At 46.0% G+C, this 22548-nt stretch overlaps 1 protein-coding gene across 1 annotated transcript in view; it reads right to left on the bottom strand.

Moving 5' to 3' along the window:
• RABL6 (RAB, member RAS oncogene family like 6) overlaps positions 1 to 22548 on the bottom strand; it is a 60667-nt gene that overhangs the window by 2894 nt on the left and 35225 nt on the right. Inside the window, exons 9-13 of the mRNA XM_033003044.2 lie at positions 17275 to 17633; positions 14880 to 15048; positions 4682 to 4900; positions 3665 to 4013; positions 1683 to 1854 (exon numbers count right to left, since the gene is read on the bottom strand). Of these exons, the coding sequence (XP_032858935.1) occupies positions 1683 to 1854; positions 3665 to 4013; positions 4682 to 4900; positions 14880 to 15048; positions 17275 to 17633 (1268 nt within the window). The remainder of the gene's footprint in view (positions 1 to 1682; positions 1855 to 3664; positions 4014 to 4681; positions 4901 to 14879; positions 15049 to 17274; positions 17634 to 22548) is intronic.

The following is a 22548-nucleotide window of genomic DNA, read 5'->3' as shown; positions in this document are numbered from 1 at the left end:
CAATTTCTGAGAATAAAATGCTTCATCCTGGATCCACGTGCAAAGGCAATCCCAACACCTCAGGACAAACTGTGCCTCTTTAGAAACCAACATAGGCCCCAGCACTCACACCCTAACCTAACCATACACATCTAGTTTAATTATGAACATTATACTATCTGTATTATTCTGTGTTATGAACACTGATCTGGATGTTCACTGTACCACAGCTACTAAGAAACAAACATAGAGACCAGCTCTACAAACCGGTCCAAAGGTCAAATTGGGGACCAAATTATTATTTCCAGAACTGAAGAAGAGCTGCTGGGAACAATTTCCCTCTGATCACTAAATATTGAAAGGCAGATGGAAATCCTACCAGGCATGGTTTGTGCTTCTGTGAGTAGAGCTAGGAATGGAAGGACCATTCAGGACATGGTGTCAGCAGATGGGAGCACCCTGACAGGCTAGCACTCCTTGTTCAAACTGTGTGTGAAAATTGTATCACCACAAGGTCAAAGTGTCAGTGCTGCAGCCCTGCTCTGCAGGGGTGGCTATTTTCGTGGTATCATATGGGTCCCAGAGTCCATCACTGTCAAAACATTTATCCCAGGTTACTGTGACTGCCGAATGTCCACCACCTTTGCAAAAAACCTCTTTGAACAGTAGAGTATCTACTTGTCTGTTTCACAGGAGGCTTTGTAACTGCACCACGTTTCACATGTGGTACTTGACTGTCAATATTACCTACACACTCTTTTTTCCTCAGTTGATCTGTAAATACACCTCAGCCACGGAGAAGTCTAATTGCTGGTCACGCTCCAACTGACTGACTACCAATACTATGTTTTTATATTTATCCCAGAAAGAGGAGACAGGAGGAACCCACAGTGAATTATTAAAGATGCTAAACTGATGTTAAATTATTGACCTGGGCCTCTGAAGATGCACTTTTAGCTATTTCAAGCTGTGCTGTTCAGCAACTCATAGCAACAAGCCCATGAAGTCATTGAAGCCATTGACACCTTGCTTACACTTTTGTAACAGCTATTCAAAGAGATCTCTCTCTGGTGTTGCTTACAGCTTTTTCCCGCCTTAAGTATTTAACTTCCCATCTTTCGTGGTGACATCAGGGGCATATCTATAGGAAGTTGCTTTGCAGTAATGCCAAGACAGCAGAAATTATTTGCACGAGTAAGATCTGTTCCCTCAGGGGATGGGGTTAAAAAAAAAAAGCCTGAGGAATGTTTAGGTTGTGTTCAGAACCGCACCCCACCTTTCCTCAAAATAGAAGAGCAAATTGGCAGGGGATGTCAGAGCATTTTGCTCAAAGTTGATCCAAATTCTTGAGGGGGTGGATGCTGCAATGCTGAACACGACTTTCCAGGCATGCAAGGCTAAGCAGGAAGCCTTATACAGGAGCAGCTTGTGAAAGATGTGCTCCTGCTTCCAGCTGGGACAAAAATAATACATGGCTGATGACACGGAGAGCCAAGTTCCCCCACTCTCCATGGGGAAAAAATTAAAGAAAGTTATTTATGCTGTGCTAAACCACGTTAAAGACTCACACCGTGCACTGCATGAAGTTACAGGACACTTTATTTAGTGCAAATTGGTTTGCTTACACCCTGGAACCATTTTGGAAAAAACGCAGATGCCTGACAAACAAATCAGCAAGACTGGAAATAAGGTGTGACCTTTACCTTCCTCACTGCTCTCCTTGGGACCAGTTTCTTCCAAACCCAAACCAAAGAGATCTGAGTCATTTTTCAGTTTAAAGGAGTGGACTGTTGATTTCACAGGTTGGGGTGGCTTTGCCAACGAGGTATCGTCATCAGATATTTCAGAGAGATCTTCCCGGACTGGGAACTCATCCTAGAGACAAGAAAAGGCAGACAACACAGATATATCTTTCAACCAAAATCTCTAAGCATTTTGTACACAAAGATGTCAGATGCCAGCAGACAGGGAGAAGGGAAGGAAATGGCAGCTGAGCTGTTATTGCCTGGAAATCAATGCCTTAGAACTTATAAGCTCTATCTATTTCTTGCCTTGGTAAAACACCTCAGTAGCACTGGTACTGGAAAATGTGCTCTGATAACTTAACATTTGTGCCACCAAAATCAAATTCCTGATGTAAATGGATTAAGTGAGACCTTCAACTGTGTTAACAGCATCAGCCTCTAACTGCCCTGAAGAGGCAAACCTCTGTTTTGGGGAGAATCAAGTCTAATAGGCTGAAAACTCACCTCCAGACCTGACAGACAAAACCTTTTCACTCTGTAGCTCTGTGGAGTCTCGCATACTAGAGGCAACATGCAGCAAGGCCAAGGAAGAGATCTCTGTTTGCAGAGTAACTCCTTTCATCGAGTCAAAAGGGAATGTGCTCTCAGGGCAAATTTGCCCCTTCAATGTGGGCTAAAACCAAGGATGCTGCAGAGACTGGATATCACCCAAAAATCCCCTGTCTCTGCATGATGGGAATGGAAATTAAGTTTAATGATCTTCTGATACCTGTCAACTGATCCTCTTCAGAATTTGTTAACCACCCTTTCTTTATATCTCCCATACTGATCAAACACGGCCTCACTCTGCTGCTGATCTAGGCAATGCCTCCCTCCTCCTCACTCATAATGGTGGTGTTTTTACCACTTTGCCTAACCAGTAAACCTTGAATTTGAAAAGCATTCACATGTTGTGGGGCACCTGACACTGCTGCAATGGCAAGCTGCCTCACAAATCCCTCATCATTGCATGCTAAGAGAAGTAAACTTGTTCCAAATACTTTTGCCTTCATATTACAGTGACAAGGAAAGTAAGTACTGAAAATGTTAAATGAATGGAAAACTACTTAATAAACAGCATGACACATAGGCAAGGTCAAAGAAACTGGGACAACCATCCTTTCTGCAGGATTCTGGAATGATGCAAACACTTAAAACACCCCTGAACACCAGCTAACACAGACACCAGCAGTATCCCTGAACAGCAACTGCCCATCCCAAATCATGGTTAGCAGATTCTAGAGATTGCTCCGCTGGCTGTGAGCACAGATCACTGAAATCAGGGATATCTAAAGCCACACCAGCAAGTCCCCACGAGCCCAGAGAAGATACCTGGGTTCTCTCCATCTTTAATACATGCCAGGTGCAGAGGGGACTCCTGATGCACGGTGCCTTTGAGTAGGCACCTGCAGGCAGCACCGAGCAGCCGCCCACGTGCTGAACATCACAGAGACATTATAGCTAACCTGGCTTTAGGGGAAAGTCCTTCTCAGACAGATTTTCCTACTTCAGTAAGAAGCTTTGCCAAGCAATTTTTGTTACAGCCTTTTGATTGCTGGATTGTCTGTAGGCAGCCTTCTAGCATGCACACACCTCTACATGTCAAACTTCAGGTGAAAAACCATTAGCTTTGTATTTTATACTTTCCACTGCTTAGGACTTACTGAGAATAAGCAGCAAATTAAAATCTGTAAGCACAAACCTTGTTGCTGCGTGGCTTCAACAATCAGAACATTAGTGGGTTTATGCTTATATCAATCTCTTCAGGTTTCTTAGCACCTGACTTGCTGTGGCTGCTGCTGAGAGATGGAAGAGCAGATGAAAGCTCTGCTCAGTGAGATGCCTCAACACTTAAAGCTCAGCTTTGCAGAAGTCCACAGCGATTCATGCATGCTATTTACCATTTTCTTCTTCTGGCTGTCAGAATCCTCACTTTCAAAGTCTGGGTCATCCATAACAAATGAGAGCATCTGAGTAGCTATTGGTCCCTCTTGATCACTGTCAGACTCCTCAGGCTTTTCCTCTTTGACCACTTTCTGCTTGAGAGCATGTGCTTTGCTTTGGGAAGTGGTCTTTGGGGCCTGAACTGCTGCTGGGGTGGCAGCCACAGCAGCTGGCAGGCTAGTGTTGACCTTGCTGCTGCTGTTTCTTTCGGACCCAGAATGTGGAGGTAAACTGTCAGGAGGCTTCAGGTCAGTTGCTTTGGTCAAAATTGCTTCATTCTGTGGTTTCAGAGAATTTCTGGAAGACCTGAGAGGAAAGAAACAAGTTGTCAGAGGCTGTCCACCCCCATTCTGAGAAGCAAAGCACAACAACCAATTAATAGCTGAGCCTGCCTCACAGGCTGAAATGTGTATCTCAACAGAAGAGGTAGTTCATCCTAGGGGGGTGTGTGGTCAAACACATACCACTTAGAGGCTGAAGATAACCCTCGTGTCCCTGTGGATGCTGACACACAGGGGCCTGCACCATCAGGCCACGCCTGACTATCACCCACAGGATATATTATGTGGAGAACATGATCCAGTTCATCGTTCTCCAGCACAGGGTGTGGTGAATGACTTCTACTCCCTTCACCACTAGACATGACTCTGTCCTCCTCACACTGCTATGAACAGACGTTCAGGCACTCAGAGTCTCTTGTTCAAACCTGAGAAAAAGGCTGGGCCATTCCCAAGCAGAAATGTACCAGTGACCACAGGAGCACAGTGCTCAAAGGCATGCTGCCTAGGTGCGGTGCAGAAAACACTGTATAAAGCAGTCACACCTAAATTAAATACAGCCCCAACTTACAGTTGAAGTAACAGGCTGACAGAGACACTAAGATTTCTCAGAGGCAGCACAGAAGTCAGTGGCAGGACCGAGAAAAGGTCCAAGTTTGCCAGCACAACCCTACACTTGAAGACTGTGCTTCATACCTTTTTTTTTCCTGCTCGATATCAATGTCTTCATCAGGTATGAGTATAACTTTAGAGTCCTTCACCTCTTCCTCTTCTTCCTCCTCACTGGAGAGGGTGATGTTTTTGCTGGGCACCCGTTCTGGTGCCAGCATGGGTCTGCTGGGGATTTTGTCATCCAGATCCAGGTCATCTTGGAAACCAGCTACCATGGGGTTCCCCCCGGGTGCCTCTCCATCACTGCAAAATAGACAATCATCAGGCACAGCATGCTCAGCATGTGCTAGGACAGACATGCCTCCCCTCGGAAGCAGACTGTTGCTTGCCTGGGTTTTCCAGCCAACTTCAGGATCAACATCCCTCAGCCTGGAGCAGCTGCACTGTCAGCCTGCCCCATCCAGGCTGGACCTGTTCCCTGCAGGCTGCAGCAGTGGCACAAGCCCTGTACAAAATGGGCCACAGAAGGGTGTGTCACACAGGGGCTGCTGCTGCTCAAGCTGAAAAAATAAGTTGCTGGAAAAGCTGAGCCTCAGTGCTACAGAGCAGCTTGTTGCTCCAGCTCTATCAGAACATCTCTGGTCCAACATGCAAGGATCAGTCAATTAAACCGTGGGAACTGTCTGCCTTAATCCTCACATCATGTAATTAAACCTGATCATATACTGCCACTACTATGGGAATTCACTTGCAGCTATTAGTTTCCTGAAATTATTGCTATTTCTCTGGCGCTCCCTGAAGCAGGCAGCTACCCAGACACCATAGCCATGCTTTAGCAATCCCCAAATTAAATTAATTTAAGGACACTTTTAAAGCTAGGAGTCTCTCATACTCCCTGGATGTAACACAGTTATGTTTCCAGAGGCATCTTGATAAGAGAGCTTTGCAGCTGAAATTACCAGCTGAGGATTCTTGTATGAATGTCCCCAAGACTCAACAATTTTAGTACTTTCTGAAGGATTTTCTCATGTCAGGAATATAGATATTTTCCCCAGCCTTGGCTGATGAGCCTTTGCATCACCTTTCCTCCTTCTATTTGCTTTATCTGCAGAAGATACCCACCTCCTTCCTGATAATCTACCATATACAACAGCCACTGTCATTTTAATTACTCAATACAGATTGCACAAACAGAGCTTTCGTTTGATTTTAGGAATCACAAAACCCTAAAATCCTTAATCTGGAAGAAGGTGGTGTCCTTCTTCACTAGTACACAGTCAGCTCTGGAAGAGACAGTGCAAAATGGTGTGCTGATGGGATGGGAAATGCTGAGGACCTAACACAGTCTGGATGATTGTACACTCTGGCTTTTCTTATGGCTAATTACTGTAATTAGAAGTCTTTAAAACAAGTCAGTTTTAAAGCACTAATACACCTGCCAACAGATAATGGAGTTATTTGTGACATATGGGACACCACACTTATGACAACTGGTGCAGCACAGTGAAAGGGATTACAACCAATGCTTGTCTGGGTTAGAGTGCTAGGATCAGGGGTAGCATCCATTCCTTCTGTTTTTGGTGTGGATCCCTCTGCTTTCAGGACTCACAGCAAAGCTCTCAGCTAAGCAGAGACAGGCTGCTGAAGAGCCCCTTCATCAGTAAAACTGCTGTTCTCATATTGAGCCAGAAAGGAGGCACACAGCCATCCCACACAAAGGAGAAGAAAACTGGTGCCCAAAACAGCCTCCAAGGCTGGAGGAATTACAAGTGCGAGATTTCTGAGGTCTGCGAAGAATTGGCAGGGTTTCCTCCTGAAATGGGCTGAAAAAAAAATGGAGTTGCATCCTAGAAATGGCAGGATATTATTCTGAACTAGTGACATGGCATTTCTTTAACATGTCACTGCTCTATTAAGCACGTGGACTCTACAGAGATTGCTGCCACTGTCATTCTACCACACAGTATGCAAGACTTGCAGCCTTTAAAGCATTCCCAGTCTGAACAAAACATCCACATGTGTACACACACCCGCACAAAGTGGGTCATCTTCCTTTGCAGTGAATACACTGCCTCCATCTATAACTTCCACACAAATCACTGAGCGACAGCTCAAGAGCAAAGCAATGGAGTGAATATACGTCAGGAAAATCACTGCTGCAGTATAAACAAGGTCTGACAGTGCAAAATTAGTATCAGCTTGTGGTCCTGAGGTTCCAGCTGGAAGGAATTCAGAGCATGCAAAACCAAGCACATTGCACCACTCTCTCCAACACTTGACGTGCTGCCAAGCCTGCGTTGGTGTTGAGCCAACGTGTTTGCAGGCGCAGGTACCCACCAAGAATGACTACACTTGCTGAGGTCTGCGTCTGAGCTACTGATCAAAGAGCACGTTGGGGTTTCCTCAGTGAGTCCTCCGTTGTGTACACAGAGCAGCTGCTAGTGATGAAACAAATCCTGCTGCAACCTGAGCACATGCTCTCAAACCCAGATCAACCACGTTCCAGCAGCCCTGCCATGTGGCCAGTGGAGCCAGCCCCATGGGCAGCCAGCAGAATCCTCTTGCCACATCAGTTTTTGGGGCTAAAGAAATAAGAAAACCCCAAAGTCTAATAAAGCAGATAAGCTGATGGAATCGCACACTGCAGGATGAGCCTGCATGGTTATATTCTAGGAGGTGGGGGGTATTCTACTGTGAACCAGTCTCCCCTCAGCTTCTCTCAGCTTCACCGGTCTAATGCAGCTGGGTACCACTATATAAATAACAGATGCCACAAAAGCAAAAAAAAACAGTTCAAAGCCCTTCATATGTAAGGACAAGGAAATCTAATTGAAGTTTAAGATAAATGTCTAGTGATGCTGAGAGGACAGATCAGGAATACTGTTAGGTACAGCATAAACTCGCTTTCAGACACCTACAGTCCACCCATGGACCTAGGCCAGCCTGACCCAGGAGGAGGAAAGAGGGCAGCCTATCTGGAGCCAGATTAGCTCCTCCCGTGCAGTCACATACATGCTGGCTCAGGGCATCAGGCTAAAGAGCATCAAATTAAGTTCTGAGACGGCAAACTGGGAAATTGAACTGCCTTCCTAATTAACCGGTAAAGAAACTCATTTTGGGAGTTCTCTTTATTGCAAGCTCGAGAGCCATAATATTCCATTAAACAAAACCCAGGACTCCATTAATCTCCATAGATCTGTGCTGGGACTTAGGTATAGCAACAGCAACAGACATCAGTAAGTGCTGAAAGTCTCTGCAGCTGCCCGATCTTTGGGCAAGAGTAGCCTTGTTTCACAGGCATAAGCACATTCCTTACCGATAGCAGGCTTAAGAAAAAAAAGTGTTTTTTTCCTAATATTACTGCTCCGTGTCAACTCTTGTTCCATTGTTTAGAGATGTTATGGAGTAGAGAATGGGAGAAGTTCACATGACATCATTGCAGAAAAATCAAGAATTCCCTATGTCAACAAAATGGAAGAGAAATACAAGACTTTACAGCCTCTTTCTGAAGCTCAGAAAAGCAAAAACGTTCTTACAAATGGAAGTAAACACACCCCTGAGTTCAGGAAGCAGTGCAGTTACACGGGGTAACATCCTGCTTTCAACAATGAGAACAAGAACCTCCCCTCTTCCCCAAGGTGTTCCCTCTCTGTGAGAGAGCAGCTGGAGTGCATGGAGCTCCGCCTGGGAATGGATGCAGAGCCAACTGAGAGCTTATGGGCGAGGATTCAAGAGAGGACAGGTAAAGGTGACACTACAGTGGGTGTCTGCTGCAGGCTGCCTGACCAGGAAGAACAACTGGATCAGGCCTTCTACAAAAAGACAGGAGCAGCCTCATGTTCGCAGGCCTTGGTCCTCATGGACTCCAACCAAGCTGATATCTGCTGGAGGGACGAGACAGAAAGATGTAAGCAATCCAGGAGTGTCCTGTAGTGCACTGATGATAACTTCCTCCTCTGAGTGACAGAGGAGCCAATGAGGGGAGGTGCTGCTAGACCTCATACCCACAAAAAATCGGGGGCTTGCTGGGAAGGTGAAGGGCAAAGGCAGCCTTGGTGAAGTTCAGGATCCTGAGGGCAGGGAGGAGGGAAAAAGCATGCTGGACTTCAGGAGAGCAGACTTTAGCCTCTTCAAAGATTTGCCTGGAAGAGTCCTGTGAGATAAGGTTTTGGAGGGAAGAAGGGCTCAAGAAAGCTGGTTAATATTCAAGAATCACCTAGTCTGTAGTAGAATTTCTGACGGAGAATGGCCACGATATTTTGTTGCAAGGTTTGGACGATCCAGGCCTGAGATCAGACTGCTAACAGCACCTGTGTTATGAGGATGACCTTGAAGGGCTGTGTTGTGAGGAACTGTATCTGTTAATGAGGAATTTTCCCAGCTATGTATCTGGCTAAGCTAAGCACAAGTATGAAGCAAACTGCAAGATGCTTGCCTATCACAGTTTCCCTTTGGGCGTGTGATAAGTTGCTTATGACCAATAATCAAGGGGTATGGGGCGCGTGAACAGCGGGTGCTTGCTGTGCAAAGTACATAACCAAGAGATTCGGGCAATAGAGGGGGACGACATGTAGCCGCATCGGGGTGATTGTCGTTACTCGGGCCACTCTCCGTATTGGGACCCTCTTCATAGTCCAAGCTCAACAGAGGTCCATCCCAACATATAAGGGGTCCAGCAAAAACGCTAGGAGGTCTGTGTGGATGAACAAGGAGCTCCTGGACAAACTGAAACACAAAAAGGAAACATACAGGAGGTGGATAAAAGGACACATAACCTGTGAGAAGTACAGAAACATCTTTGAGCAACCTGATCTAGGGGAAGGTGTCCCTGCCCATGGCAGAGGGGGTTGGAACTCAATGATCTTTAAGGTTGGTTCAAACCCAAATCATTCTATGATCACCTGAAAATTTAGGGATGAAATCAGGAAAGCTGAAGCCCAAAGGGAATTGAATCTGGCCAGGGATGTCAAGGACAAGAAGGGCTTCTGTAAGTACATAGGTGGCAAAATGAAGACTAGGGAAAATGTGGGCACATTGCTCAATGAGAATGGGGACCTGGTTACGTATGCCAGGTAAAAGGCTAAAGTACTGAATGCCTTCTTTGCCTCAGTCTTTACTAGTAAGACTGGCCTTCAGGAAACCCAGGTCCTGGAGACCAGGGGGATAATGTGGAGCAAAGATGCACCCGTGGTAGAACAGGATCAGGTCAGGGATCCTGGACAAAGCAAAACTGGACATACACAAGTTCATGGGCCCTGATGGAATGCACCCATGAGTGCTGAAGGAGCTGGCAGATGTCATTGCGAGGCCACTCTTGATAATCTTTTGTCAATCATGGAGACTGGGAGAAGTGCCTGAAGACCTTCCTGAGGAGGAAGGCAAATGCCACTCCAATCTTCAAGAAGGGCAAGAAAAAGGACCCAGACAACTACAGTCTGGTCAGCCTCACTTCGATCCCTGGGAAGGTAAGGGAGCAGCCAATCTTGCAAACTATTTCCAGACACGTGAATGACAAGAAAAACATCAGGAACGGTCTGCATGGGTTTACCAAGGGCAAGTCATGCTTGATCAACTTGATAAAAGCCTATGATGTGATAACTAGCCTGGTAAGTGAGGGGCATACCTGGACTTCAGTAAGGTCTTTGATACCATCTCTCATAAGATCCTCACAGGGAAGACGTTGATGTACAGGCTGGACAAGCAGTAAGGTGGATTGAAAACCGGCTCAATGGCTGGGCGCAGAGGGTGGCAATCAGTGGCACAAAGTCTAGTTGGAGGTCAGTAACAGTGTTCCCCAGGGACCAACACAGGGCCCAGTCCTGTTTACCATCTTCATGAATGATCTGGATGATGGGGCAGGGTGTACCCTCAGCAAGGTGCAGATGACACCAAACTGGGAGGAGTGACTAATGTGCCAGAGGATTGGACTGCCACCCAGAGGGACCTCGTCAGGCTGGAGAAATAGGCTGATAGGAACCTCCCAAAGTTCAACAAGGAGAAGTGCAAAGTTCTGCACTTGGGGAGGAACAACCCCCTGCATCAATACATGCTGAAGGTCACCCAGCTGGAAAGCAGCTGGGCAAAAGAGGGCCTGGGGGTCCTGGTGGATGCCAAATTGAACGTAAGTCAGCAAGGTGCCCCTGCTGCAAAGAAGGCCAATGTTATGGTGGGCTGCATTAAGCCAAGGGAGGTGATCCTTCCCCTCTGCTCAGCACTGGTGAGGCCATATCTGGAGTACTGTGTCCAGTTATGGGTGTTCCTCAGTACAAGAGAGACATGGGCATACTGGAGAGAGTCCAACGAAGGACCGCAAAGATGATTCAGTGATTGAAGTATCTCTCACATGGTGAAAGGCTCTCCCACATGAGAGCTGAGACTGCTTAACCTAGAGAAGAGAAGATTTGGGAGGACCTTTTAAATATACTGAAATACCTGAAGGAGGGTGCAAAAAAGGTGGAGCCAGGCTCTTTTCAGTGCTGCCCAATGACAGGACAAGAGGCAAGGGGCCCAAACTGAAACACAGGAGGTTCCCTTCGAACATCAGGAAACACTTTTTCCACTGTGAGGGTGACTGAGCACTGGCACAGGTTGTCAGAGACGTTGTGGATTCTCCATCCATGGAGATACTCAAAAACCATCTGGACACGTCCTGGGCGACTGCCTCTGGGTGGCCCTGGTTGAGCAGGAAGGTTGGCCCAGATGATCTCCAGAGATGCCTTCCAACTTCAGTCATTCTGTGATTCTGTGAATCTATCTCTGCTTCACACATGAAATGCACTCTGCACTAAGGCATTTTAACATGAGCTAACTACAAGACTTTTGCTTATAGACAGCAAGACAATTGCTTTTATTTGGGTAAGAGAAGTAACCACAAATTCTTAACACACAGCCCCTTCTTCTGCCACATCTTCAGTGGCTCAGAGTTTCCGTTTCAGAGTTTACACTTGGTTACAGCACACCCAGAAGAAATGCTGGCAAGCTGCATAAGCTTAACACTCCGGTATCTGCCTAAAAATGATCATGAGACCTGAATGCATCTCTCCAGTACGTTCTCAGGCTTTGTTCCTCATTCAGATGCAAGGGGAAAACATACTCCATTATTTAATTTTTTAAAAACAGTAAAATATCTGTTAGGTTTGAGTATTTTCATATAACTTCTGTGTTCTTTAGGTTGGAGATAAATTTCTACCACAGTAGATTTTGTTGTGACTACAACCTACTCACTGCAGTAGAGGCTGATTATTAGGGACAGTGCTTACAGAACTCTTAGATCGATCCTGGGCACCATGGGGTTGTAACTGGCATTCTGAAGGAAATCAATTATTGCAGGTCTATGTCTCTGAATCTCAGCACATCTGGTTTATTGTGGTAGGCTCTTGTTGGCAAGAAACAGAAGGCAAAATTGCCAGACCACTGAGAAAACTGTGTGAACTACAGTAAGAAACCAGAGCAAGTCATGGATGCCAAGCTGCAGAGAAATAATGAGCATCTGAATTTGCAGGGATGCACTGCAAGGTCTTCTATGGAAACAGAGCTGTTCTACCGCAGATGGTTACCACTGCCATCAAAGGATGTGAAAGCCCAAAGGTGTCTCTCTCTCTGCCCCCACCAGCTCATTTGCATTGGAAGGCTACCAAGACAGGACAGAGCACAGAAGGGCATCATAGCAGCCAAGAACATGACAATTCTACAACCAAGAAGCAAGGCTCTTGCACCACTGTTTGAGATGGTTGGCTTTTTGTATAGTTTAACACCTATTTGCTTCCCACGACTGACATTCTGGAGAATAAAAGCCTTTGCTAAATATCCAGCCTCCTACCCACAGAAAGAACTGCAGCTGAAGAGCTCTAAGGGCACCCCAGGACCTGGTCCTTCAGCAAACTCCAGGAAGGTCAGGTTTGGCTCTCCTGACATTTCCCTGTTAAACACAGAAAAATATTCCAGCTCAGCCACTGCCAAGAGCAAGACACTTTGTAGGTCAGCATGCTTCTAGCAACCACCACTTTTCTTTCTTTTCTTTGTTTTTTTGTTTTTTTTTTTTTTTTTAAATAAAACATCCACGTGTTCTACCATCACAAGGGATGATGATTCAGGCTGACCTGCATTAGACAGGCATTAAGCCTCACACATAGCACTGATTTAAAGTTGTTGTGGTTGAACTAGAGAACACTGAATCATGGCAAAGATATCAAAAGATGCAGAATCCACCATATTCACAGATGAGCTATGTCAACATTTAATTACTCTCCTGGTTAATCCAATGTTGATGACAAGAGGCAGCAGGCAAGAACTATCCTAAGCAGAAGGATGCAGAGACTGTGATCATGCTTAGGTTAGGTCACCTCTTAAGTGACAGTCTGCTTTCAGACAGTTTGTTGCACATCCTCTTGTCTGAGCAGCTCAGTATACAAAATCCCTTTTCCTTTTTTTTTTGGTTAAAAAACATCAAAGCCAGGAGAAGAAAAAAAAAAAATCTAGCCTACAGCATAAGCACAGCGCTCTGACATTTGGAAGACAGAATTATAAAATCACAGGATGGTTTGGCTTGGAAGGGACCTGTAAAGGTCATCTAGTCCAACCCCCCCTCCAGTGAGCAGGGACATCTTCAACTAGTTCAGGTTGCTCAGAGCCCCGTCCAGCCTGACCTTGAACGTTTCCAGGGATGGGGCATCAACCACCTCTTTGAGCAACTTCTTACAGTGTTTCACCACTCTCATCGTAAAAAATTTACTCCTTTTATCTAGTCTGAATTTATGCTCTTTTAGTTTAAAACCACTACCCCTTGTCCTATCACCACAGGCACTACTAAAAAGTCTGTCCCCACCTTTCTTATAAGCCCCCTTTAAGTACTGAAAAGCCACAATAAGTTCTCCCTGGAGCATTCTCTTCTCCAAGCTGAACAACCCCAACTCTCTTAGCCTGTCCTCTTAGGAGAGATGTTCCATCCCTCTGATCATCTTCACGGCCTCCTCTGGACCTGCTCCAACAGGTCCATGTCCTTCCTGTGCTGGGGACCCCAGAGCTGGACACAGGACTGCAGGTGGGGTCTCACCAGAGCAGAGTAGAAGGGCAGAATCTTTTCCCTTGACCTGCTGGTCACACTTCTCTTGATGTAGCTCAGGACATCATTGGCTTTCTGGGCTGCAAGTGCACACTACCAGCTCATGTCCTGTTTTTCATCCACCGGTAGCCCCAAGTCCTTCTCCGCAGGGCTGCTCTCAATCTCTTAATCTCCCAGCCTGTACTGACACTGGGAATTGCCCCGACCCATGTGCAGGACCTTGCACTTGGCCTTGTTGAACCTTGTGAGGTTCACATGGGGCCACTTCTCAAGCTTGTCCAGGTCCCTCTGGATGGCATCCCTTCCCTCAGGCACCACTCAGTTTGGTGTCATCTGCAAATCTGTGGAGGGTACACTCGATTCCACTGTCTATGCTGTTGATATTAAGATATTAAACAGTGCTGGTGCCAATATGGACCCCTGAGGGATACCACTCATCACTGATCTCCATCTGGACACGGAGCTGTTGATCACATTCTCTGGATGTGACCATCCAGCCAATTCCCTATCCACCAAACAGTTCATCCATCAAATCCATATCTCTCCAGTTTAGAGAGAAAATGCTAGGAAGGAACATTAGAAATGGACGGAGAAAAATAAATGCACCTCCTGAGACTCTTCTGGAATCTGCAGGCAAGCATGCAGTGACACTCCCAATGGAGCACAACCCTCTCCATCATTCCTTCCAGAATCCCATCGAGCCATGGAGTGTCTCCAGGCATCCTCCAACAAACACAAACCCCTTTATAATGCCTCAGGAATGGCAATACCAGGCCATAAAGGAGTCTGGCCATGCTTTGGGCCTCTGCAGTGGGAAAGTATTCATTAGGCAAAACATAATATCCCTGCAAAGTGCATTGTGTTCCAGAAGGAAAATATCTCAAATGTTTCAGCACATTTGGTCAGAAGGGAAATATCTTCCTGACCCAAAGCAACCCAAGTGGTTTAACACTGAGCCTGAAAGCAAGACAGCAAAACCAGGAAGCTGATAACTAGTTTTTACTGCTGTTCTTCATTACCAGGGAGTAGTATGTATCTTTAAATGAGAGACAGCAAATGCTACCACTGACTATACCACAGCCAGAAAGGCTTAGGGGCAGCTAATTGCTCTGCAGTCACTTTCTGAACAGTTGCAAAAGGTTGGCCAGGCCCAACTCATCATTCAGGCTGCACATCCAGATATGTCCCTGTCTCACTCTCCCTCCATGCTCCTTTCCTTACCTTTCGCTATCGACACGGTGTTTAGTCTGCAGTTTCCCCTTGTCCTTCTGTGGGGCTGGGTCTTCTAGAAAGCTGTGGTCCAGGCTGTCATCGGGAACAAAGTCCTCCACGCTCTGTACTTTTGCAGGGGCTTCAGGGTGGGGAGGAGGAGTGGCAGCAGCAGCAGCATCTGCATAAGCAACAGTAGTTGTAAAACACAAGGTTCACTACAAGCAAGACAGAAATTTGCTTTTTACAGATCTATCCTGCCCAAGGCCTGTTCAGCACAGAGAACTGACATGAAGTAGGACCTCCGCTACACAACCTGGGAAGAGGAAGGGTATGAACAGGATACTCAAACCAATCCAGAATCTTGCATGCAGGCATTCACAGACCACGCACGGCCACTGCAGTTTAAGATGCACCAGGCTGACCCAGGCTCTTAAATAGTCTGAAAAACTCTCTAGCATGGTAGCTGACTTGACTCTACAGCGAACGCTATGACTGACTATACCACAGCCAGATTTTATACCTATGCTGTGTGCACTACTCCTGTGTGATGTCCTTTCATTATTCTCTTACCTTTTCCAGACTGATCAGTTCATCCACTCACCTCCTCTTGCTTTTTCATCTGTAACTGTCAAAGGCAGAATTGTTCACACCATGCTTTTAGATGCCCTGTGTAACCAAAAGCTCAAAGCTGCTAATAGAGACTTGCTTTAATATAGCTTATATGTAGAGAAACCTTTACCCATCTTCAAGGTATCAGGATGAAATCTCATGAAATTAGCATAACCAAGAAGTCTAAAGCAATGAACCTTTTCAGAATTTGCAATATTCATCCTTTTTCTTCTGCCCAAACCGCACATATAGGGTCTTTTCTTATGGGTGAACAAGACTTGTATATTTTTTTCTAGATTTTGATCTACTAGCACAGCATTCAGATCACTTTTGCATATGAATAACACTATTACTAATGCCATAGAGTAGCGTTGGTGTAGGAAAAAAAAAGAATTATTATTGCAAGACTTCAAGGGAAAGCTTAAATAGCAGCTCCCATAAAAAACAAGCATTACTTTGTGACTGTGATTTTTTCAACTGCTTTCCAATTAGCTAGTCCCTAATTCCAGTAGAGGTGCAGACTCTTGGAATGCTACATAAACCTAGTAGCACTGACAGATCAGCTTTTCCTAGCTGTCTCTTGTAACCCTCCTAAAAAGCACCCTTGAGATACCAGGACTGCAGGCCACAAGCCTAAACCAGTTCTCAAGCTAAGTGATAGATTTAAAAAGAAAAAAAAAAAAAAACCCAAAGATTGTAACATTGTTAGTAGACCACTTATCTTTTTTTCTACATATCAATATGACAAAGGTTTTTTATTTGACAAGGGATTTCTAACATTTGCTTCTCTTTGTTTGTTTGTTTCTGGGTAGGAAGAATCATATGCAAACTGAAATGGGTGTACTGTGTCATACCTGGTAACAGATTCAGGATGCAGAACATTGTGTGCAGATCTAAAACTGAAAGATTTCAACATCTGAAACTGCAAACTGTTCCCAGCACCTCCTCCTTTCTTTCTGTGGGTGTCTCAAGAGTACTGTGCGCTCTAAGGATTGACAGTTTGAGAGGGAAGGTATTTCCAAAGGATGATTCAAACCATGTCATGCCAATGATTTTCAAGCAGTGCCAACTCTCCAGCTCCAGTTAGCTTTGCAAACAGAGTGAATGTGACAGGCAAAATTAGGGTCCAGATCAGTAAAATTACATGCCACAAAACCCTCGATGCCTCTGCCCTGCAACTTCATCCGGCAAGGGTTTGGACCAAATGCTGTACTACTCTGCTCCATCGTGTGCTAGCACTAAGGAAGCAGTCAAGGCAGGCTGACCTCCTCTCAGACCATCTCTGAAGGAGCACATCTCCCCAGAGGGGAATGTGCTGCAGAGCCTGGCCTTATGGATTCATTTCTGCCTGAATGACCTTTAAAACCAGCACTCTGCTGTTCTCCATTAACACACAGGAGTCCCTTCGAGCTGTCACACTTTTGTGAAGACAGTGCTTCAAATAGCTTCTCTAACAATTTTTCTTGCTATTGGAGAGGCATTTGTGCTCCTAGTAAGAAGTTGAAAGTTATTTTATTAACGTCTCCTGTGTGTTCAAGACCTTCCTCTTGAAGTGTGCTACAGCTACCACCTAGCTGGCTGGACACAGTCCCCATGCAAGCCCAGCACAGAGACAAACCAAAACACTGATCAGGAGAAAAACAGAGAGTGACAGCACACCTCTCCTTGGATGCACACTGCACACAGACAGGGCCTGTGGCCTTCATACACCTGGCTGCTTAGGGAAAAAATGAAAGGAAAACAGAGAAACGCTCACAGGTGACACCCTGCCTAGACACTGCACTCCAGCACCTACCTGGCTGGGGAGGAGAAGGGTCTGATGCAGGAGACATCCCAAACAGCCGTGAAATAATGCTGCGCTTCAGTGGGGGGACTGCAGCCAGAGGTGCTGGGGAGGCTGTAGCTGGTGGAGGTGCATGTGGCTGCTGGGCCTCGGGTGCAGGCACTGGTGAAAAAGATGGGGGTGGCTCAGGAGAGATGGTGGAGCTTGTGGAAAGCGGCTGAGGTGGCTGTGGGGTGCCAGGGCTGGAGCTGCCTGTTGATGTGGAGCTTGGAGGTACTATGGGTGACTGGGAGCCAGAGGAAGGGCTTTGCCCATTAGTTGTCAGTGGTGACGTGTGTCCTCGACTTCGGGCTTCCATCATTTCAAGGAAGCTGCAGGGAAAATAAATTGAAAATATAAAGAACAGAGAAAACACACTCAACAGAGCATGGAGCATGATGCTGGGCTGCTTTGGCTATGTGCTGAGCTAAGAGGGTATGGGTCTGCTTTTGTGATGCTGTGACTCCCTGGGCCACAATAAATCTGGTTCACCCATGTGAACGAAACTCACCCGATCTGCATCGAGGTGTGGAGAATCCCAACTTGTTTTGCACTGCAGGATGAAACCTACATTTGCAATGCTGCTGGGAACTCCCTGGATAGACAGACTATAACAACATACCAGGGCTTGAAACACAACCTTAAGTCAGTTCTTGGACATATGTCTCTAAGGGAGTAAGTGCTACAGGAACGACACATTTTTAGATTCAGCAGAAGAGGCCAGTGTTCAAGAAAACTCAAATGCTATAAAAACCCCTTCTTTCAGCCAAGAATGGATTTGAGAGGAGAATCCTTGAATGTCAAAAGAAAAGAGCTATCCAGAGGGCTCATGGAGGACTGACTGCAATTATCCTTCTCGCAATGTGCAGATACACAGACAGTCTCTCCCCCTGCACACACTCCCCCTCTGTGTGGGAGGCAGTGGAGCCAAGCAGCAGAAGCTCTGAAGCAACTTGTGCTCCTTGCTGGATTCCTCACCAGAAGAGCAATAAAGCCTCTACTGCTAGAGAAGGTGAAATGCTCTATCCTTTTCAAAAAAGAAACCAAGCCTGATTCTGCTGCAGCCTTCTCCTGCAGCCTGTTTAGTTAGCGTTTTTTTTCACAAGCTGTATGCAAAGAAACACTAACAGAAAGCCAGGCTTTTACTACGAAATGGTCTCAAAAGAAGATCTGCTACATGTCACACATCTGAGAGATATAAAGAGGACACCCGAAGTGAAGTATCACGTACAAAATTTAGTGTACATTACAGTCTTGCCTCTTATTTCATTAAGTCGAATGAACTTGTGCACAGGGGCTCTGGGTTCAAGTTCTTCTGCAAAACAGACAGACTCAGTTGTGCTCCAGGCAACAAGCATGTCAAAACAGAGACTCCTCTCCCATACAGAGCATGACCTTGTCCTTCAGGGACTTGAGCCAGACACCTTCACTGGAATGACTGCTAAGCAGAAAGCAAACAGCAGGGGCTAAAAGACTGTAACCCCAACTTGAGATATCATTTCCTATTTTAAGGAGCAACCTGATATATTTTTTAAGGAACAAACTAGTATACTTTGTAGCAGTGTCTGGAGCCTTAGAGAACAACATCCCCAGGAAGCTGTTACTTCAGTTGGAAAACCAGGAGTCCTTCCTAACTAAGAAACTGGCCAAAGTGGAGATAAAGGGTAGCACTAAAAAGCAGCATTAGCTAGGAGAGAAATCCTTGGTAGAGTTCCTCCAAGATTAGCCTTGAGATATATTTCAGCATTTCAGTGAAGTGGCACAGAGACCAGAGAAATGCTCCTGATGTTGCAAGTTGGAAGGCAGCATCAACAGACAGGACAGGGACAAGATACAGAAAGAACTGGATGATCCTGGATGACAGAAATTGGAAGAAATTAAACAGTACAAAGTAAATAGTCATCTGCTCAAAGGCTAGAAAGCAAGTGCTTTTGGTCCAAGTTCACCACATGAGAATGGCTAGGAACGGCTCGCCTCATTCCAGAAGACTGAACTAAAGGTTGCAGTTGCAACAATGCCTGGGAGAAGAGAATGAACCTGGTTGTTGCACAGCTGTCCACTCCTTATCCCCTGTGACCACTGTCGAGGCACCTAAATCAGTGCCACGCTGTGGTAGTCTCACTGATGCTTCCACCAGGATTTGGGGCAAGGTTTACGTGCTTACTCCCAACAGACTGGCTGCAACAAAACAAGCTCCTGGCAGAGCTGAGATCAGAGCGTGCGACAGACCATCCGTGCCAGCATCCTCCCTCCCAGGGGACTAGTAGCTGGGGTGAGCTGTGCGACAACACATTCCACTGAAAATGCTGCATGATTTGTCATGCACCAAAGAGAAAACATAAAGGAACTTAACTCTTGCACTGAACTCTGCGAGACTGGATCGGATTTGTTTGGAAGGTGCACAACGCATCACACACCCCACGACAGTGTATTTCCAATGCATCTCTGTCCCTACTCTGCAGAGCCAATAAAAGGCACATCACTCCTTTCTTGATGAGGGGATCACCATACATGCTATTCAGCATCCCTCAAAGCAGACTATGCAAGGCATCCGTGGTGAAGGAATGATAAGCCAAGGGTACTTGCAATTCAGCCCTTGTCCAACAAAGCAAATGCTCTGAATCCACAAAGCCATGTGATTTGCTACGGCTTGAAAAGCCACCCACGAGACCTGCCTGCATGGGACACACGCCTCTGCAGATCTACGCCAGGAGCACCAAGTGCTAAACTCTGTCATCCCTCCCCTCCAAACTTTGATTCAGGACTCCCAGCCAGCCAAAAGCAGGATGGCTGAATAGCTCTGCTTTGTGGTATTCATCCCTCCTTCTCCCAAGCCCTATTCAGGGTTAAAGACTCCTGCCTCCCAACTGTGAAGAGAGATTAATCCCAGCGGATCTACATGTACCGCTGTTCTTGTTTATAGCAACAGCAATCCTGGCTGGAAGGCCTGCAAGCTCGGTCACTGCCGCATCCAGCATTCAAGAGACTGATGCCAGTGCTGCTCGCTCTCCTGGCTGAGCTGAGCTCTCCGACCGCCTACATGAGCACCTAAATTACCAGTGCTACACAAAACCAAAACTGAACAACCTCTGAGTCTCTGATCAGGACGCTGGGTCCCACCATCAGGGCAATTAAGTGGACTCAGGTAGGATAAGATGACTGTACATTGAAGACTAAGGAACAAGGATCCTGTATGAGGTATATACAAAGTACATAGATAGTAATTTTAGGATACAGAATATGAAGCTCAAAGCTGGACCCAAAGCACAGGACACTCTTTACAATATCAGGGTATTTGAAGATTTACTGTACTTTGTACTACCAAAGCTGTCCATTTTGGAAACAACCTGCTTTGTTCTGGGCAAGTAGCCAGCTCCTGAGGGGGGGAGGGCTGCGACTGCCACCTGTTTCTCCTGCAGAAACACATGAATTTTAAGAGCTGGAGGGGAAAAATGCTGCATAACTGAAGTATAAAGAGTGTCATCCTTCCCTCCAGCTCAGCTAGTCTGGAAGGTGACACACATGCAAGCTTCTTCTGCACCTGTGCTCCTATGACTTGCTCACCTACATTATGTAAAGGGCATAAGAACAAGAGACAGCAAGTTATTTTTAGTAGAAAGATACCATGGTTATTTGGGAACAGCATGACACAGGCTCTTATCCCAGCAGAGCACCAAGGAGAGCTGTGGCACGTGTGCTTTGTGTCACCTTCCTCATCTCCAACCAGACACTTGGGCCAAGCTCTCTGCTGTGTGCCATGACACCAGGGAAATAAGGATGGTCTGATACCAGTTTTACATGGGCTGCACAAACCAGCTCTGCTGAGCTTTCATATTCCTATCTTCTTCCATGAAAGAGGTGGGTGGAAAACCAGCATACATCAAAATGCTGCCAGCAAGCTCTCAGTAGTTTCCAGGGTGGAGGTGTCTAAGCATCCTCCACACTTCAAAAATACTACATAATGCATGAATGCTTTTTCTCTGGTTTTACACACACTCTTCACAGGCATAAGCGTGGCTGTTTTGGGAACATACCACGCTATGTGTCTGTTTTTTCTCCTATTTCATACAATCTGGACACTGCATTCCTTGTTCTATCCCTTTTGTCAGTCCTTCGCAGAAGGACTCACTCAATCCTACTGTGGAACAAGCAGCTTCAAGTCCATACTAGGTGTAGTAGACCAGGTCCTATCAAAGCACAAGATGAACTCATGATGGGACCCGAGTACACTTGTTCAGTTGCGATAGAAGCAGCAAAAGTGCCATGGAAGTCCAGATGGGTTATCTGTCCTCACCCACGTGGGCTCCTTCTTTGCCTTTCAAACCTTCCATTTCAGACTTAGTAACAACTCCACATCCTCAAAACCCCTGAATAATTCACTGTCAGTGGGACCTGCTCATAAGATGAGACTTTCATGCAATTTTAAAGATGAACGAGTTCTACAGGAACAAAAATTCATCAGGGCCCGAGGTTACTGTTGCTCTGCTCCCAGAGGAAACAGAAAAAAGCACAAAAGGACTTGTTAGCCTCACAGTTTCTAAAACTGTCAGCGCTCATGTTCATTTACAATTCGAAGATGGAAGCAGCCTGAAGCTTTCTGGCTCCTGGTTCTTATGTGCAGTGATCAATTTTTTGTGTATTTCATGCAGCAAGAAAGGCTTTGGGTTATTTTCTTAATTGTGAAAATGAAGATTAATAGGCCATGTGACATCAATTTAACTGGGGTTATTAAAGGTTAGATTTCCACATGTTTGTTGGGGCTCATTAAAGGTACTGAACCTGATTCCCCCCTAAGCCCAGGTCGCTGAACCAACTGCCAAGCAGGGTTGAATCCTGCCACCCAGGTCTTGGGAGGGTACAGCTGCTCCCCAAGAGCTCCTCAGGTTTTCCACCTGACACAAAATGGATGCAGCAGGATAACTCCCCCTCCACAACATACAGGACACATCTCATGTTCTCCACTTCTCTAGCAAGATGAGTGATGATAGGCTTAGTGGCAATCAATTCTTAATGCTGCCGCACACAAAAAATATGACCTAGAGTCCCATCTACTACATGTTGGCTGCTGATCTGTCTGATAGCAACAGTGATCCACAGCAAGCAGAAATGATAAGGGTGGGACAGGGGGGAGCGAAAGCAAAAGTGGGTTTACTTTCCTAACTGGTAATTCAGCCTTTAGCCAGTGTGATTCCAGACCTGTACTTCAATATAGCTGAAGATACAAGAGAACAGCTCTAGGAGCAGGTC

The sequence above is a fragment of the Tyto alba genome, unplaced genomic scaffold (genome assembly GCF_018691265.1).
Source record: "Tyto alba isolate M040663 unplaced genomic scaffold, T.alba_DEE_v4.0 Super-Scaffold_11, whole genome shotgun sequence".
In the NCBI taxonomy this organism is placed as follows: Eukaryota; Metazoa; Chordata; class Aves; order Strigiformes; family Tytonidae; genus Tyto; species Tyto alba.
The sequence above is the reverse complement of the archived record's forward strand: the minus strand, read 5'-3'. Positions and strand labels throughout refer to the sequence as shown.